The following is an 18,548-nucleotide window of genomic DNA, read 5'->3' as shown; positions in this document are numbered from 1 at the left end:
ATTCTGTGGACGATGCCTTCACAGAACTAATGTGTCAAAATTCCAAGCAGGATAGATTACAGTGACATTAGCTACAGTGGTTCCCAACCGGTTGTCCGCCAGAGTCTTAGTGCGGGAGGGGGGCCTGGCAACATATTTTTGTGGTGATTTATTGTTATTAGAATTAGTTTATTAATTATCTTTTCTGATGTTCGGGGACCAGCTGAACGATTTTAAAAGCTAAATTAATCAAGATTGATGATTAATACAACACAGTTAACAAAATTGGATATATAATCGAAAACTGAAAAATCTGAAGGGTTTTATTATTCACCACGACTATTCCAGGTCTAATGCCATTAAAGTCAGTCATCTGCAATAAATTCTTAAGCCTCGGTTAAGACGATTTTTTTGCATCCTCTCAATTCACCAGACCAGTCATCCAATTTAATATTAGCTCAGCATCTGGATATCTTCTGCTAAACGTTTGCATATTGGGTAATCTCTTAGCACATAAATTGCAGCTAGATAAATGCACAATAAAAAAGTAGTCTTCATGATATTTTCCAAAATAAATTCGCAAGATATCAATTTTTCATTATTTGTAAAAAAAATAACGGTTTCTGAAAAACTCTATCTCGGTAAGTATTGAACATACAGAGCCTTTATATAACCTTTTCCATCATTAAATAGTTTGTTAATGTCACTCAAGATTATTTTTTAAAAAATCAATGCCGGCCGAAAAAAATGCATAATTATAATTTCTAAACTTTTAGAGTTTCAAAAAATATTGAGCAGACGAATTCAAACACTGTTGTTGTGGGAATTAGTTCTACCCAAAAACCTAAATGTCATCTGCTAAGCCACAAGAGTGGTGTCTTTATGGCATACTACTACGTACTACTGGCAAGTTGCAGTTGGACAGTTAGTTAAAACTTGCGTTTGGTTTGTTGTAGGTATAAGTTTTTTTGTGATTACTGCCAGATCTCAGTCACTTTTTATGTTGCATTCTAATGATGTTATGTTACATAGGTAAGTGAAAGTATAAATTAACACCCGTTTACTATTACACAATAAATAATTATACACAGAAGCTGCATCACTAATATCGTCTATTCCCCTGTATTATATTTATTTAAATTTCTAAATAAATATAATGTTATTTAAATGTTCTAATAATGCTTGAAAACAAGAGGGGTAAGATGAAGGGAGAGAGGTTAATTATATAATTATTGTTTTTTTGGGTTTTTTTTTTTAATAGACAACTTTCACCATTATATCAGAAACAATCATTTATTTGTTTGTATCGCTACCGTTCATATAATCGCAAATGTGCAATTAATTCCAGTCAATGAAAAATCAATTTATTTTAAGGAAAACATGAAAATATATATTTTATTATTTGATAAAAATAATTAAATAATTGTTTCTAATATAATATAAACGATTATTTATTAATTTATTTGTTTCAAACTTTATATTTTCCTTAAAAGAAAATGAATCATGTTTTGAATCAACTGAATTGAATCATGAAAAATCATTTTGCATTAACTGAAATTAATTGCACATTTGCGATTTATGCGGGGCTACGAAGGCGTGGCCAAAACCCACTTTTGTTTAGGAGAAAAGTAGGGTTTAACATACCCTAAGACCAACCTACTTGTACCGTGTTCTGTTAACGATTCCTTAGTGAACATCTCATGTTGATTTCAAATTGTTCAATCCGCTGCGTATTTTCTTTATTTAAATTTATCAATTACCTTATTTTATCAACTATTTCTCATACCCTATTATGTTAGTTATTTTATAGTTAATCCTATAATTTCTAATTCATTATCCAACATTTCCTCTAGAATTTACATGTTTTTAACTGATCCAAAATGAACACCCGGCCTCGTTTTTTGAAACCTTGTAAGTAAACTATGGATGAATGCATTTTGATATTTTTAAAGCTATGACATACATTATACTATTAATAATTGAAGGAAATTCAAGTGTGCTAGTTTTACTGCCCCTTAAGCCTTAAGCTTAAGTTTTGATGGAATTCCTTGTATTATTATATTATATACAAGCAATATAAAACTACATGCTTATCTATTGGTTTTTTTGGTGAACGTTTATATGCTCACAGAATGTAAATATTTGAAAACAGGTCTCTTTATTTTCTAATTATAACTTCCACCAAAAGTTTGCAATCATGATTCAGAAGTTCTTTTTTATATGTTTTAAAGGTTTTGGTTTTTTTATCAGAAGAGATTTTGCTCTATACCATATTAGATATAGCCTCCAATATAAATTTTTTGAATAATTAATAAGAATGGTTACTTTGGAAAGGTAGTCACTCATTGATAAACATTATTACTGATAAGGATTCAAAATTTATCATTTTTACACCTTTCATTTATTTAATTTAAAATATTCATTATATATTTAATATGCAGTAAAAAAATATATTTTAATCCCAAACATATTTTTATTTTTGTCCACTTTTACATTTTTAATTGTGGCTTCCAATTTTATATTCTTTCTATACCATATTGATCTGATTATCATAATTTTATTTTATATTTATAAATAAGAAGCAACTTTTATATGATTGCTAAAATTAATTTTGTAGTGGACTATTAGCAGATTTATTATTCATTTTATCATGAATAATACAGTTTCTTAGTCATGGTTTAAAAGTTTTTCAAATAAATCTGTACTATTGAATATTTTCAGTTTAATCTACATTTATGTATTTGTTTTTTTTTTTCAATGCATAATTTTTATAATTATAATTTTAGCAGACGATGGAGGTTGGCAGGAAGATAAAACTGATGTCGATACTGAAAAAAATACAACATTCATCTTCAATAGCAATTTATCTCTTGTCTTGGAACAGCAAAGAGTAAGGTTACCCATTTATAAAAATAGGAATCATATACTGTATCTTATCAAGAAATATCAAGTTCTTGTCCTGGTAGGAGAAACTGGTTGTGGGAAAAGTACTCAACTTCCTCAGGTAAATCTCATGATAACCCATACAATTTTTAATTTTTTATGATAATCCTGAATAATGTATTTGTGGTATTTCCTGTAGATTGTGATCTCACTCGAGCCAAAAAAAATTTACATTCCCTCCCGTGTGTTAGTGTCACAAATATATTAGTTTAGATTTTCTTTATTTATATCAATCTTATGAAAAATAATACTTAGAGGTCTTGGGAGTGTATTTGTACACTGTCGTGACTACTGAAATCTTTCTTCAGACTTGAATAGGATTAAAGAACTATCTGTTGGTATATCAATATCTCTAGAAATTCTTACTGCTTTAGGTAGATCACTGTCATTAATTTCCTATCGCTCATGACTTGTATAAACCTCCAACACTTCCTTAATCAATCTTGATTGGCTTTATCGAGTAGAAGTCCTCCTTAGTGGTGATTAAGATAAAGCATACAAAATTATCCTACAATCTCTTCACTAAATTTTTATTGTATGTCTCCACCTTCCATATTTATCTAATGATAATTGGATGGAATATTGGTTCTCAAAGTTTAAAAAAAATTGCCTTATTTTCTTCATTTACTAATAACTTCCTTCATATTAAAAAAATACATAATTATTTATGGTTCATTCATTTACAGAAAAAAAGTGCATAAACATGTTGCAAGTTGTCTTTGTAATTATTATTGTTTTGAACGTATGGGCCAATATTTTTCACTTCTTTTTTGTTTTGTAGGATTTCAGTCCCCGTTCCCTGTGCACTAAATTGGGCACACTAGGCATAATAGTTAAAAACTTTTTTTTCATAACAGAATGATTCAAAAAGGCTCTAATGATTTTACTTGATTCATTAGATATTGGAATAGAAAATTCAAATTTTTAGTATAAACTAAAAAAAAAATCAATAAAAGTAAAATATTTATTGGAACAGTGTTTGTGAAGGTACAGCAATGAATTATTGTATTGGTCTTAGGAGGTAAAGTGATAAGGAAAGTTGTTTTAGGGGATACTCCAGTTTGTTTTATCATTATTTCATTAATTATTGTTTTGACCTCTTAGTTTGGATAGCAAATAATAATTTTCTAATTTATTCTTGCTGTAGATTGTAACAGTTATAAAATCCTTTATTATGCTTCTCAAAGTGAAATACGAAATCATTTTTGGGGCAAAATAAAATTTAAATTTGTTAATACCAAAGAGAAATTGATCAGGCACATGTTAGTTTTGTAAATTCTGATAGAAGTGTGAATTTGCTTTATATGTCCATTCAAATTATCAATTGAACAATTAACTTCACCTCACTGATTCTCAAAAACACTGATGTTCAGAAACAGGTACCTCTTATTGTCCTGTTTTAGGCTTGATTTTTTTTCTAATATATGATTTAAAATTTTTTCTACGAACATCATTTATAATTGTGAATGAATAAATAATATTTTTTAGCTATTAGTATTATTAAATTATTAATATGGCAAATGTTATGTCACTTTTCAGTACCTTTTGGAAGCTGGATGGTGTGATGGAGGAAAAATGATTGGCATAACAGAACCTAGAAGAGTAGCTGCAACAACATTAGCCACTAGAGTAGCCGAGGAAAAAGGATGTCTTCTTGGAGACATTGTTGGATATTCTATACGTTTTGATGATTGTACTGATCCAGAAACTACGAAAATAAAGGTTTTAGTTTTTGTTTGCTACATATATATTTCTTAATTATAAATTTCAATTAGTTTATCTATAGTTAAACATGAAAGAAAGAGTACTTTTTGAATGTTTGTGAACAGAAGTTAAAAGAAATTTGTAAAAAATCTGATTATTTTATATACCTTAAAATACTTTCTTACTGAGGATGTTAATTGAACAAGCTGGAGATTTGATTTGCTTGGATTGTGATAGTGATCTTTCACATCTTCTCATCAAGTGGGCTTACACCAGAGATAACATCAAGATATTAATAATATTTTTCAAAGATTTGCTCTAAGAAATATAAAGAACATTTGATTTTATTTACCCCAATTCATTCTGAATTTTAAAATATTTCTCAATTGACTGAATAAATGCATGAGTTAAAATTCTTGACAAAATTGTATTTATACATTAAATATTTAATAAGATATTAGATTTACAAAATTACAATACATTGATTTTTATTATTGAAGATGATATTGCAAGTTATTATTGGGAACAATCTCAGGTTTATCTATGTATACAAACTAAATTAAATAAACTCTGCTTTAGCCATCCTTAAAGTTATTCACATTAGTAATTATGAGAGATAGTTGACCGTGGATGATAAATGAGGAGAAGATGGTTGGGGGTGCGGTCAATGAAACACAAATAAGTATGACTAACTTATTTTAATGTGCCGACGTTTCAGCGAGCAGCCCTGAAGAAGGCTAGAAACTCTAGCCGAAACGTCGGCACATTAAAATAAGTTAGTCATAATTATTTGTGTTTCATTGACCGCACCCCCAACCATCTTCTCCTCATTTATTCACATTAGATTCCCTTTACCACTATATTTATATCAGGGATAAAAACACTTCACTTGTCCGTAGCAACACTATTTCTCCTTATAGGAATATAAAACTCTTGATCTACTGTATGTCTCTCCAATGGTGAGTCTTTAGTTTAAATACCATATCTCTGCTATCTGCATCTGTCCAGAGGAATCTTCTCCTTCAGTCACCAAACTATTAATGTCTTTGTCACCCCACTCTCATTTCCACTGTCTTCTTGGCTTACTTAAACTGTTAAATATTGAGTGAATCACTTCAACTGGTTGAAACTGTAGATCTCAGAATATTATTAACACTTTTGTTAGAAACAGCAATGTTAATATTGATTTGTGATTGACAGGTACAAATAGTAGATGTCAAATTTTTGTTAACATTTTACAAGTTCAATGAAGAATTCTCGGCCCATCTATGTTGGTTTTTGGTCTCGGAGAGTACTGTATAGGGATAGTAGAAGTTTAGAGATATCTGAGTTCATTGCTTAGCTGTTAAACTAAAGGAATATTTTCAATTGGCCCAAGTTAGTTACATATTAGTTAAATTGTAATTTTCAGATGGTCATTATTAATATTTAGCTTTAATTGGGTATAGAATAGACCTTCTTGATAATATTATATTGTTTATACAAATGAAAATGTTTCCTTAGTTTTGGTTATAGTCTGTTTGTATTAGGGAGAAGGACAGAGCATTCACATGGGTAAACTAGTTACAAAGATATTTAATAAAATAAAAAAATTGGTCTTCTTTTAAGTGGGCATTCAACCAAAAACCAATTTGTTCAAGATTAAATATATTTCTTGTACATATTTAAAAAAAATAAAATCATATCATAAAATAACACTGACTGTTGTATTCTTTAATTAATTTATTTCAATGATATTCTTTTTGTTTTCAGTACATGACCGAAGGGATGTTGATGCGGGAAATGATGGCTGACCCTTTGTTGAGAAAGTATTCTGTCATTATGCTGGATGAAGTTCATGAAAGAAATCTCAACACTGATATATTGATGGGATTATTAAAAAAAATATTGAAGGTAACTCTTGGTCAATTTTTTAATAAAATTTTATAAAACAATTTTAAATAAATTCATTGTCATAAAGATGTTAATTGATCCTGGTATAATGTTTTGTATATTCATTTTATACTGACAATGATTCCTGGATTTTTATGTTCAATAATCTAAGCCATTACTGATTTACTACATCAGAAACAATTTTGAGGTTATATTTAACTATGTTATAGTTATGAAGAAGCTATATGATATTTGATAATATTTTGATAGGAATCAGGATTATGTTTTAAAAAACTGAGTTTTACAAAAATTATTTTTTAAAGTTTCTTTGAATTTTATAATTGCAATTATAATTTACTACATATTATTATAAATTGTATTCTTTTATCTATTATGTTTTATCTTATTCAAAATGAAAACGAACTACAGATCTAGGCATTTTGAAAGGTGGGATTATTCAAATTATAGAAAGTGGAAGAGCTCTAACTTCAAATTAAAGTAACCAAAAAACATAATTTTTTTTTTTTAATTATTGTGTATTTTCAAGGGATTGATAAGAAACTTGAAATAAATGAGGGATTCAAATTATCATGAGTCGAATGTGTGGTTTGGTGTTGTCTCTGGTTAATTTTATATTTTAGATGTTTCTACTTTCTCACTGGTTCCATCGAGGTTGAGTTCTACTGTAGTAATTCACTGAGGATTATGTTTACCTTTAATGTTATCAAAGTTTGCCATGGATATTGTGGAAGAAGAAATGCTTGTACTTTCTCTTATCAGTCAATATCCACATGGTTTATCAACAGATTTTATCATTTTCTTTAATATAATATAATTAGTATTGATATTTTATTTCAGAAACAAAAAAATCTAAAATTAGTCATTGCTTCAGCTACAGTTGATGCTGAAAATCTTAGAAATTTCTTCAATTTTAATACAACTAGGGTTGGTGAAAAAGACACTGCAACCATATTAAGTGTGGAAGGTAGATTATATCCTGTTGAAAAATTTTATGTTAGAGGTAAGTTACAAAATTCGTTTATTATATTGAAACTTATCAATTACATTTTATACATATTTATTTATTTAGAGTAAAAGAAATTTTACTGATTAATCAAAAGTAGTTTGTGTTTATGAATCCTTGCAAGTTCCCAGCATTAAAATATCAATGTGATTAAAAGATTTGCTTAGGAAATTTGATTTACCCTTCATTGACTATTAAAGCACGCCAGCCCCTTTAGGTTTGGGTTCAGTACTGTTTCTATGTCAACAGTTTGATGTCAAGATCACTTTCAACCATCAGATTTCCCCCTAAAAAGGAATGCCAACTTTAAAGAGGCTGGTATCTACCATCCCTAGCATCGATTCACAGCTGATATAACTCAATAAATAATTATCTATACCACAGCCGAACTCAAACCCAAGCCCTGGATATAGGAATATAGTACCTTGCTTATTGATCTACTCTACTCCCCTGTATAAATGAAAGCTTAAGTGAATAGTATCATATGGATATGATATTATAGTATGTAATAAATATGATGAGAATAGATATAAAGAATTCAAAAAAGGAGGATATTTGTTTAAAATAAACATAAACACAGGAGATTTACCTAAACAATAACATGAGAAGAAATGAATGATATACATCTTAATGTGGAGACAAACTACTCCTTCAACTCTTCCCACACTTACCATCAATCAACTGTTGAAGGTGAAACAGTCACTTCCTTTTCTTAAATTTTTTTTCGTAGGCAATACTTACAGCTCTCTCTGTCTACTGACTGATTAAGTAAGTCAACATAACCCACTGTTATCATCAGAAAATAAATGTATACAAAAACCTAATCTGAATAAAAAAATAAAACTAGATCTATCAATTTTCTTATTATTGTCATTAATAATTTAAACAAAAATTCAAAAACCTCTTTTTGTCGGTGATCTCGAACAGATCCAAATATTCCTAAAAGCATTTAATTCTTCTGTACTCACATGGAATTCCTCTTTATTTTTGGGAGCCAGAAAAAAAATAAAAAAATAAAATAAATATGTATTTCCCTGAAAAGCAATTCAAACTTAGCTTCTCCCTGGGCTTTTTTCAATGGTTTCATCTTTATTGGTAATGTTAATACTCTCAAGAGACATTCTGAATTATCACACTGTTATTTTCTTATCTTTTATATTTTATTGATTTAAGAAGGCTCTTTTTAAATATTTCAACTTTCTTTTTTTTCAGAACCCGTAGCTGATTATGTTAAAGGTTTAGTTGATACAGTTATGAAGATTCATACCAGTGAACCTTTAGGGGATATTTTAGGCTTTCTTACTGGTCAGGAGGAGGTAGATACCGCTGTGTCTCTCTTACAAGATATGGGACAACCTCTAGAACAGTGTAAATGTTTTTCATTTATAATTAGATATCAAGGAGAAGTTTGTTAAACACATACAAGTCTTTGTTAGAGCTATACCTAAAAAATATAAAACCATAAAAGAAACTATCAAATATAGATATAGTTTTCAATACATGATAGAAGATGAAACAATTAAATAATATTCAAACAGTAACTCTTTCTAGCTTAATTTAATTAGACTGAAACAGAAACAAAGGTACATTAAACAACTTCTATGTAGAAAAAATGCAAAATTCAACCTGTAGATTAATATACTCATATTCAATATATATAATTATATACACCATAGGGGTTCATGAAACTAATTTTTAAATATATCACACACAAAGATATGTATATGTAAAAATTTATAAATGTCATGAAGTTAAGAAGAGGAAATTTAATATTTCAATTTTATGCCAGTTGATGTTAAAAGTAGAGAAAAGACCAAATGGATATCACTACATATTGATTATTTGCTGTTTTATTTCATATTCATTTTGCTTACTTAACTCCTACATTTTTATTTTTCTCATAAATTATTCTATTCCATCTTTCATATCTAATTTTTTCATTTGTTTCTCATAATTTTAATTTTTCATATGTTTAAATGTATTTAATTTAATTTATTCTTTTTATATAAATTTTTATAAAGTATAAATTTTTTATACTCTCCTTGTATTTCCTACTATATCTATATTCTTTGTTTCTTTTATGGTTGTATGTTGTATGTCTTGATCCTGATGAAGGTTTACAAAGCAGGCCGAATGAAATGCTAGCACATATTAAAACGAATATTTTACTTACTATATTTTCTTTCTTGATCGCATTCCCTATCACAACTTTGTATTGGTTATATATATGGCCAATGATATCTTCACCACTACAAATAACTGATTGAGTTATATTTTGGTGTTTTTGTAATGCACATGCTTTTTTATTGTCTTATTGGTGGCTTTATTTAAATTACTGAATTCAAACTGATGATTTTATGTAACATACCGCATAAATATGTAGTAAATTATAAAACTTACATGCAGAACATTGGTCACCATTGTTAATAAAATTACATTTTTATTTTTATTTTAATAAAATTAACAATATTATAATTTTAATAAAATTTCTGAATTGTTCACTTTATAAGATTCCAAATTCACGAAAAATTTACATAAACAATTATTAAATTATATGTGATATTTCACATATGTAAAAACCTATTTACTAATTTAAATAAAGAAAAAATGAAATTAATATGCTGTAAACAATATAAACATAATGCTCATATATAAATGCTCAAGTGTATTTTTGAAAAGAAATGGGTTAAATAATATTTTTAATGTTATAATTAGTTTTATTTTACTCTTTTATGAAAGCTGTTGATAATTTTGCATTACAATTTTTTTTTACCCCTTATATGGGGGTGTGACTACTGGAGTGTTAATAATGCTAAAATATTTTTATTAACTTTCCACGAGAACCTATTTCCTCAGTGACAGTTTCCTTCATACATCCTGGTTATGATAATTGTTATGATACATATTGCATAGGGAGGGTGTTCTTGAAAACACTCATTACTAGAGATCAATTTTTATTCAGAAAACTAAAAATGAGAAACAAGTAAAAAATGTACTATCTTTCTGGAAAACTGGAGATATGGAATTTAAGAAAACTTTAGGCAATTTACAAGAATATCTTCCTGTTATGGAATCCTTTGCAGTTATTATAAATAATAATGAGACAAACTTTTTAGCTTGTAGTCAGCTTTTTGCAGACAACAATACAGTTTCATTTTTAGATCTGGTTGTGGAGAAAACCAGATTGTACTTATTGTACAGGAATAAACTACTAAATTATCAGTTAACCTTATCAATTTTTCCTGTGCTCAGCATATGTATGAACACTCAGACTTATATTATTTTTAAGAAATGAAGATTATCATCATAAAAATAATAATTTATTAATTATAGTAAAACTATAGTTGTGTAAAATAATATATATATTGTTTTAATTTTTAGTTAAACTGTATGTTTTGCCAATGTATGGATCATTACCAAATTCTGAACAAATTAAGGTTTTTCGGCATGCACCGAAGGGAATGAGGAAAGCTGTAATTGCTACTAATATTGCAGAGACGTCAGTAACTATACCTGGAATTGTTTATGGTAAGTTTGTTATTCTAATAAAGTTTTTCATTTTCATTATACAATTGTAATCAAGAGAATTAGAAAGAAGTGAATTTCCATAATCAAAGAATTATACTGTTAGGGTTCCACTTACAACAATAGGATAAGTAATTGCTTGATTATTTCAGTTCTTAGTGATTTTATTGATATTATTGTGACTACTTGATAAAGTTTTATTTTATTTAAATAGACAGATCTTATATTTTGTTACTTATGAGAACTGTTAACACAATTAAAATTATTAGTAAAATTATATTGGCTTGCTATAGATAAAATTTTATAAATTAATTACCTCAACATAATCCATTACAATTTTTATTTTACAAGCTCTTGTTCTTTAACAAAATAGATTATCCTTTCGCTATATCATAAAATTATTTTCTTTTTAAAATTATTGAAGATACTACTTTATAATTTAGGAACTATTTTTAAATGTAAATGTTTTTATTCTTACTTAAATGACCTGTTATTTTATGAAAATTAAGGTTTGACTGGTAAAAAATTTATTCTATCTGATTAAAATTACCAAAAAATTTCAATATAATTGTACCCAAATATAATTCTCAAAATTATGTTCATAAGCTATGGTGGCATAATAGTAGCTTGGTTGCTTATGACAAATCTTGTCAACAATTCTAAGTAACAAATAGACCAGCCTGCTTTCTTGGGTGCTGAGAATACCACTTTGAAATAATTATCAAAGTTTTATTAAATCTAATGCATCTGCATTTAAAGTTGGATGTGAAAGACTTGAGTAATGAAGCAGAATGAATTGCTGTTACAGAATTGAAGGTCTGAGAAACAGACCTAACAATGGTATTAATTACTACGCTGATAGTTCCCTGATATCTCAATGTTTAAAACATTAGATGGTGTATCCATTCCTGATTCTAGTCTTCTATTACATTAGGAAGTTTGATGTGAATGAAATTATGGCAACCATATTTGTATTTGATTCCTATTTGCTGAAAGGTCACGTAGTAGACTATACAAGTTGAACACAGATAATAAGGCAGTAAGTTGGTTCTTTAAATGTTTCCACAATTCAATCAAGAGACTGAATTGTGTACATTAGAGTTGAACACATAAGAAAAATGTGAGAAAACTGTCAATACCTTTGTCATCTGCAACATAATTTGAGTTGACTGTTGTGTCCTTGATCTCGAATACTAGGTAGTGAAATAGCAGCTTAATTAGCTAGAGTAGGTTTTAGCTCTCCGAACTTGTCAGTTCCTTGAATATTTGGAGGTTTGCAAAGGGCATCAGGTTGCCTTAAGATAGTATTTTGATTTGGATAGTAGATTATTGTACTAGGCAGCTCACAGGTTGCCTCTATATAACGCTCAATAACAATTTCTTCCTGCGCCACAGTAAGAAAAAAATAGAAACTACTTCAAGCAAATATAATACTCATATTCTAACCTTTGACTTTTCTATAATTTGTTATTTTATTAATTTATGTTATTATTAATTCCTTGAGAGTGTTTGTTACTATTTGATTCTTAATACCATCTGCTAGAGAGTTGTATAGTATTCTTTTCACATATATGAATAAGATGACTTATAACTCCTGATTGTTTGCTGTTGATTTATACTTTTCTGATTAACTAAATGTAATTATAGTCAAGAAAAAATATCTTTTGCATTAATTTAAAGAAATATATTTGTGAAATATGGAGTGCCTTTTAATTAATCATCTAATTCTAATAGCTGAAGATTATTGTATTATATTTTGTTTTTATTTGATGCAATAGTATTTAAAACATTGTTTATTTATTGTAATAATAATATATGCTCTGATAAAATATGAAATTTTTTGGTTAAAATTTCACTAAAATTAAATTTAATAAATTTCAAACCTCCAATTTGTCTCCAAAAAGCGCAAGTGAGTTCTTGTCTCCTCTAAAAATTTTTGCTGCCATGAATTTTCTAATTTTAATATTCTGTAATTAATGCCAGTTATTGTTGAAGGTTTGTCAGATGGATAATGGATATGAAAATAATTGTTCATTGCAACTTAAACTTTCTAAGTCACTGTTGAGTGTTATAAACTTTATTCATTTGGATTTATATTGAATCTGTACAAATTAAAAATTCTTCAAACAATTTTTCTCCAGTATTTCTCCCAAACCTAGTTCCTGATCTTCATTTGATGCATTTCCAGTATTCTGTACTTTAGATCAAACATCTTAAAACCCTTTCACTTGAGCTATATAAACAATATTTTCCTCCAAAATTGGTTAATATATTCAATGATAATTACTAAATAGTCATCAAAGTTTTGTTTACAAATCAAATGGCAAGTTGCAAAAATCAAGTTTCATTAACCTTAAATACTTATCTTACGTCCTCATAGTTGGAAGTATAATTAATGATTAACTAAATGAATAGATTAATTAGATATTTAAAAACTTTATACATGGCGGCCATAGATCTTAAACATTTATTGTATTAACCTACAAGAAAAAATGAAAATAGATGGAGTCTATATTTGTGGACTTTTTATTTGAGATAGAAGTTATTTTATGTATTCAGATATAAGAAAGATTGTTTAATATTATTTTAGTCGACTTTGGTTTGTAGATATAATAAGAACTACTATTAGTTTGCGTTTGTTAAGCATGCGATCATATTTTTAAATTATGCGTAGTAGGGTGGGCTTATATGTAATATTTAACTATTTTTTAGTTGTGGACAATGGTTTTATGAAACTGAGGTGGTTCAATGCTGATTCTCATACAGATAGTTTGGTAATAGTTCCAATTTCACAAGCAGCAGCTGAGCAAAGAGCAGGCAGGGCTGGTAGGGTTAAGCCAGGCAAAGTATATAGGTATTCTATTACACTAAGTAGTTATAATCTTTTACACAAAATGGTTCTGAATGATTTAGAATTAGGGATTAAAATGATTAACTACCCCATCTTGGAAAATTAGTATGTCTTAACATTTTATTTACTTGCTTAGTTTTAATTGCTTGCTTATTGCTATGAATTAATTGCTTCTGCCATTTTTTTATGTTTTATTGGAAATATAGATTATTAAGACGGGTTGCTGAGTTAAAGGTTAAAATAGTTTTTTATTTACCCTGACCAAACTTTTTCTGGGACATATCTATTTCTAGACATTATTTTTTGTGCCCTTTTAGTCTCTGAATAAATTAGTTCTTAACTAACTTAATTTTATCCCATGACTCCCATGGTACAGCATCTCAAGATCAGTTTAGTTCATGAATAATGGTTAGGTTAGGGTTGTCATAGTCTTGAATAGGTTTGAACTAAACTTGGTCTTGAACTAAGCCTAACCTTTGACCCGTTTAATATAATTTTTAACTTTTTTTTTTTGTTTGAAATCGCAATTACATTTAATGTGTCTTTTCATATTTCGCTTTAAAAATGTGGGCGTAAAATAATTATATTGGATTAAAACTCAAATATACATTAATTTTTTTTTTTAATTTTAGTTTAAATATTTTATTCATTCATGAAAAAAAAAAATAGTTAAATTAAACTGCCGTAGAACCCCATGGCATGATGGACCTCAGCTTGATTGTCTCTCTGTGTTAATAGGCAGTAAAAAATATGTAACTAAAGTGCTGAGATAACAATAAATTCAGTAAAATAAAACAAAATAGCTAGCTTTGCGACTAAGATTAAACCTTTGACCCCGTTTAATATAATTTTTAACTTTTTTTTTTTATTTGAAATCGCACTTACATTTAATGTGTCTTTTCATATTTCGCTTTAAAAATGCGGGCGTAAAATAATTATATTGGATTAAAACTCAAATATACATTGAATTTTTTTTTTTTAAATTTTAGTTTAAATATTTTATTCATTCATGAAAAAAAAAAATAGTTAAATTAAACTGCCGTAGAACCCCATGGCATGATGGACCTCAGCTTGATTGTCTCTGTGTTAATAGGCAGTAAAAAATATATAACTAAAGTGCTGAGATAACAATAAATTCAGTAAAATAAAACAAAATAGCTAGCTTTGCGACTAAGATTAAAATCTTAAAGATCATTTTTACTCTTAAGTTAAGTAATTTATGTAAACTATAAACCTTTGTGAAAAATATCCTAGCAAGTTTGAGTAGCTGCTATTTAGTACAAAATTTTTAACAATACTTTTTATCCTATAAATTGAGGACTTAAAAAAAAATAGGGAGGCTGTCAGGTGTTAATGAGCTTTTTACAAAAGCCATTTAACTCTAGTTAAGGTTTGAGTAATGGTCTTAGATGATGAACAAAGTTTCCACTAAGTTATAAGTAACTTGCAGAATTAATTTTTTTGTATTCTCATAAATTTTGCCTCTAAATGTTGTATATTTCTTTTTCACATCTGTTCTTCAATTTTTCATTTTACTGCTTCTATTTTCTTCCACAATATTACTTTGAATATCTTGCATGTTATTTATTATTGGGCATAGAATTTTCATCCCTAATAATAAACATGCATCCCTAATAGGAGGCACAATCTTTTATTCAAGCTGCAGGATTGTGATATTTTAAGTGATTGAGTGTTGAGTCTGACAATTTCTGACTTTGAGAAACGGTTGTGGCTGGGACACTATTTAACTTTGAAACAAGGTCTTTTATTTTGTCAAAGTTCTTACAGTAGTACAGAACATCTAATCAACTTTCCCGTCTTGTGGCTACTATCTGAGGAAGTAGGATCAGTTGAGTGTAATGTACCTTGAAAATTTGGACTCTGAGCTTTTAAAAAGGTTATTTTTAATAGATGAAATCAACAGATCTATCTCCAGGAATTCAGGCCAAATAGTTGGAGACGATGAAACGTGTGCATAAGGAAGCTGACCTGAAGAATTTTAAGATAAAATGCCATTTGACAAGAACAATAACACTTTCTTATAGTGTTCACCATTTGGCTAAATAAGATCATAGTGTCATTAAAAAACTGTGCTATGGTTTCATGATTGCATTTTCCAACAGAATGCAATTATGCAACCATATACTTAAATAAATCCTGTCTTTGAAGGAAGATTTAGGAGTATGAACCAACTATACCATTGGCAATATACCGGCATTCATTATCAATTGTCCCATCAACTGAAACCCATGAAAATAGTAATAAAAAAAAAAAGGAAAAAAAAATAGCTGGAGGGCCGCTAATTAAAAGTATTATTTTATTTAAAAATTGTTTTTGCATGTTGTTTCCAAGGAATCCCATTCACTTTTTTAAGCATTTTTAGTTTGAAACATAATCATGATATACTAAAATAATAATTTTTCTGAATGAGATATTACAGTTTAAAATTTCTATTTTTTATTTAAATTAATTTGGTTTTTAGTTTAATTCAACATAATTTTATTAGATAATAATTCTGCTTGATTTGATATAATAATCTGAAAATAATCTATTAACTCAATTGAATCTATTAGCATAAAAATACAATTTTTATTTTTATTTATTATAATAGTGTTGATACTAACTGTGCATGTTGAATACACCTGTCATGATTTCATTAGCTTTTTACTCAATAGTTTTTTGTTTTTTTTAACAATTAATTTCTTAAGATGTTTATAACAAGTTTTTTTAAATTTTATTTATTTATTTTTAGTGATAGTCTCATTGGAATTCTAATTATTTCCATTTGCTGCATGACTCATTATTAAAATAGGAGTAAAAAATGAAATTATGTTTCTAATAAAATATTTCTTTCTTGTTTTTGTAAGACTCTATACTGAAGCAGAGTATGAAAAGTTGCCTGCTGATAACGGTGGGGAAATGGAACGCTGTGAGTTGAGTCGAGCCGTGCTCCAGTTGAAGGCCCTGGGTGTTGAGAATGTAGCTCGGTTTGATTTCCCAAGCCCTCCACCACCTAGAAATCTGCTTGCAGCTCTAGAATTGCTTCATGCAGCTGGTGCTATTGATTCAAACTGTCACCTTACACATCCTCTCGGCTTTAGAATGGCAGAGTTTCCTTTGGGACCTTTACACGCAAAAGCCTTGTTGGCCTCAGGTAAATGTTTTATTAAGTTTAAATGTTATAGTTGTGCATTGTTACATTTTTATAAGATCGATTAGTTTTGTTCTAAGTTTAAATATTTATGAAATGTCTGCTTAAAATTTATTGAAATGTACTTTTGGCTCTTTATTTTAGTGTTTCAGACACTCTACTCTGGTATTTTATGAACTATAATACTTCTTTCATGAATTGTTGTGAAAAATTAAAAATAATTGTCAAGGTAGATGGTATAGAAATCTACAGAACATTCCTTCAATGAAATAATCATCTTTATTTGTTTAATATCTATGACATATTTTTACATAGCTTATATTTTTATTAAAATTATTTTTTATCCTCTTATCCTGCCTTCAGGTCCAAAATTAAAACACACTAGTGCTTAATTTATCTATTTATATATTAGATTTTTTTGGGTGTACTTCGAGTGTTTGATATTTACATTCAGAATTGTATTATGTCAACGAAAAAATATAGAACATTGTGCAGTGCGATTAGTTAGTGACTCCAGTAATTGTAAATTAGCTAATGGTCCTTAATACATATATATTGAGTTATACAATAATCATTTAAAGGAAGTAAATAAGCAAAAATTCAAATGCAAATTTGAAAAACTGATAAAATGGTTTAACCAACTATTGGTATGCACAAAAATCATTGTAAATTGGGTAGTAAATTTATTAAACAAAAACATACCTAATGAAGTGAATTTTACAATTTAAGACCAAAATTTAATATTTTAAAACCAATAGACAATTAGTGGATATATGATACAATAGTTAATAATGAATAAATGGTTTCTGAGAATCTTAATATATAAATGAATTTTAACATGGGCAAAACACTTACATGTTTATCATTATAAATAGAAATTGGTTTTGCTAATTGCTGTAAATTTTAATAATATTAATTAATTTATTCCTTTTTCTAGATGAATTTCATTGCTCACAGGAAATATCTAGCATACTAGCTCTTCTTCAGGTAGAAAACATTTTTACTGTTGTTACTAGTGGAGCATTATCAATGAAAGCTAGAATAAAACGAAGACAATTTGAGGTTGTTGAAGGAGATTTATTGACAGCTTTAAATGTATATACAGCTTTTCTTGGAGTAAAAGAGGAGGAAAGAAAAGGTTGGTGTTACACTAACTTTGTCAACTATAAGGCAATGAAAAGGGTCACTCAGATCCTAATTCAACTTGGGATTCTAATGAAGCACTTCAATCTTTCATTGGTTTCTTCAAAAGGTACAAACATATTATATGAGTGTAATTAATATTTATTATCTTTCTCTCTTGCACAGTCCTCTAAAAATATTTCAAAATTAGTTTGAAGAATAACCCATTAATTCTTAATCTTTCATCCTTAACAATCCCTGATAATCCTCCGAGGCATCTGAAAAGAAGATGGCCACGGGACCTTCTAGTTTAAATTAATGTTTGAAGTACCACCAATGGGTGGTTCCTTCCCAAGATTTTCAAGTGTATATGAAAC

At 28.1% G+C, this 18,548-nt stretch overlaps 1 protein-coding gene across 1 annotated transcript in view; it reads left to right on the top strand.

The window, feature by feature from the left end:
- The first annotated feature begins 1,682 nt into the window (after positions 1 to 1,682).
- The window catches only part of LOC106679728 (probable ATP-dependent RNA helicase DHX35), a 21,718-nt gene continuing 4,852 nt past the window's right edge, over positions 1,683 to 18,548 (top strand). Inside the window, exons 1-10 of the mRNA XM_014419047.3 lie at positions 1,683 to 1,890; positions 2,766 to 2,983; positions 4,462 to 4,644; positions 6,379 to 6,519; positions 7,357 to 7,519; positions 8,735 to 8,890; positions 10,904 to 11,050; positions 13,760 to 13,901; positions 16,766 to 17,052; positions 17,987 to 18,301. Coding sequence (XP_014274533.1) covers positions 1,860 to 1,890; positions 2,766 to 2,983; positions 4,462 to 4,644; positions 6,379 to 6,519; positions 7,357 to 7,519; positions 8,735 to 8,890; positions 10,904 to 11,050; positions 13,760 to 13,901; positions 16,766 to 17,052; positions 17,987 to 18,301 — 1,783 coding nt within the window. The 5' untranslated portion in view covers positions 1,683 to 1,859. The remainder of the gene's footprint in view (positions 1,891 to 2,765; positions 2,984 to 4,461; positions 4,645 to 6,378; positions 6,520 to 7,356; positions 7,520 to 8,734; positions 8,891 to 10,903; positions 11,051 to 13,759; positions 13,902 to 16,765; positions 17,053 to 17,986; positions 18,302 to 18,548) is intronic.

The sequence above is a fragment of the Halyomorpha halys genome, unplaced genomic scaffold, assembly GCF_000696795.3.
Source record: "Halyomorpha halys isolate HHAL.00 unplaced genomic scaffold, Hhal_1.1 Scaffold215.1, whole genome shotgun sequence".
NCBI classification, from domain to species: Eukaryota; Metazoa; Arthropoda; class Insecta; order Hemiptera; family Pentatomidae; genus Halyomorpha; species Halyomorpha halys.
This window is presented reverse-complemented; position numbering and strand designations above follow the sequence as displayed.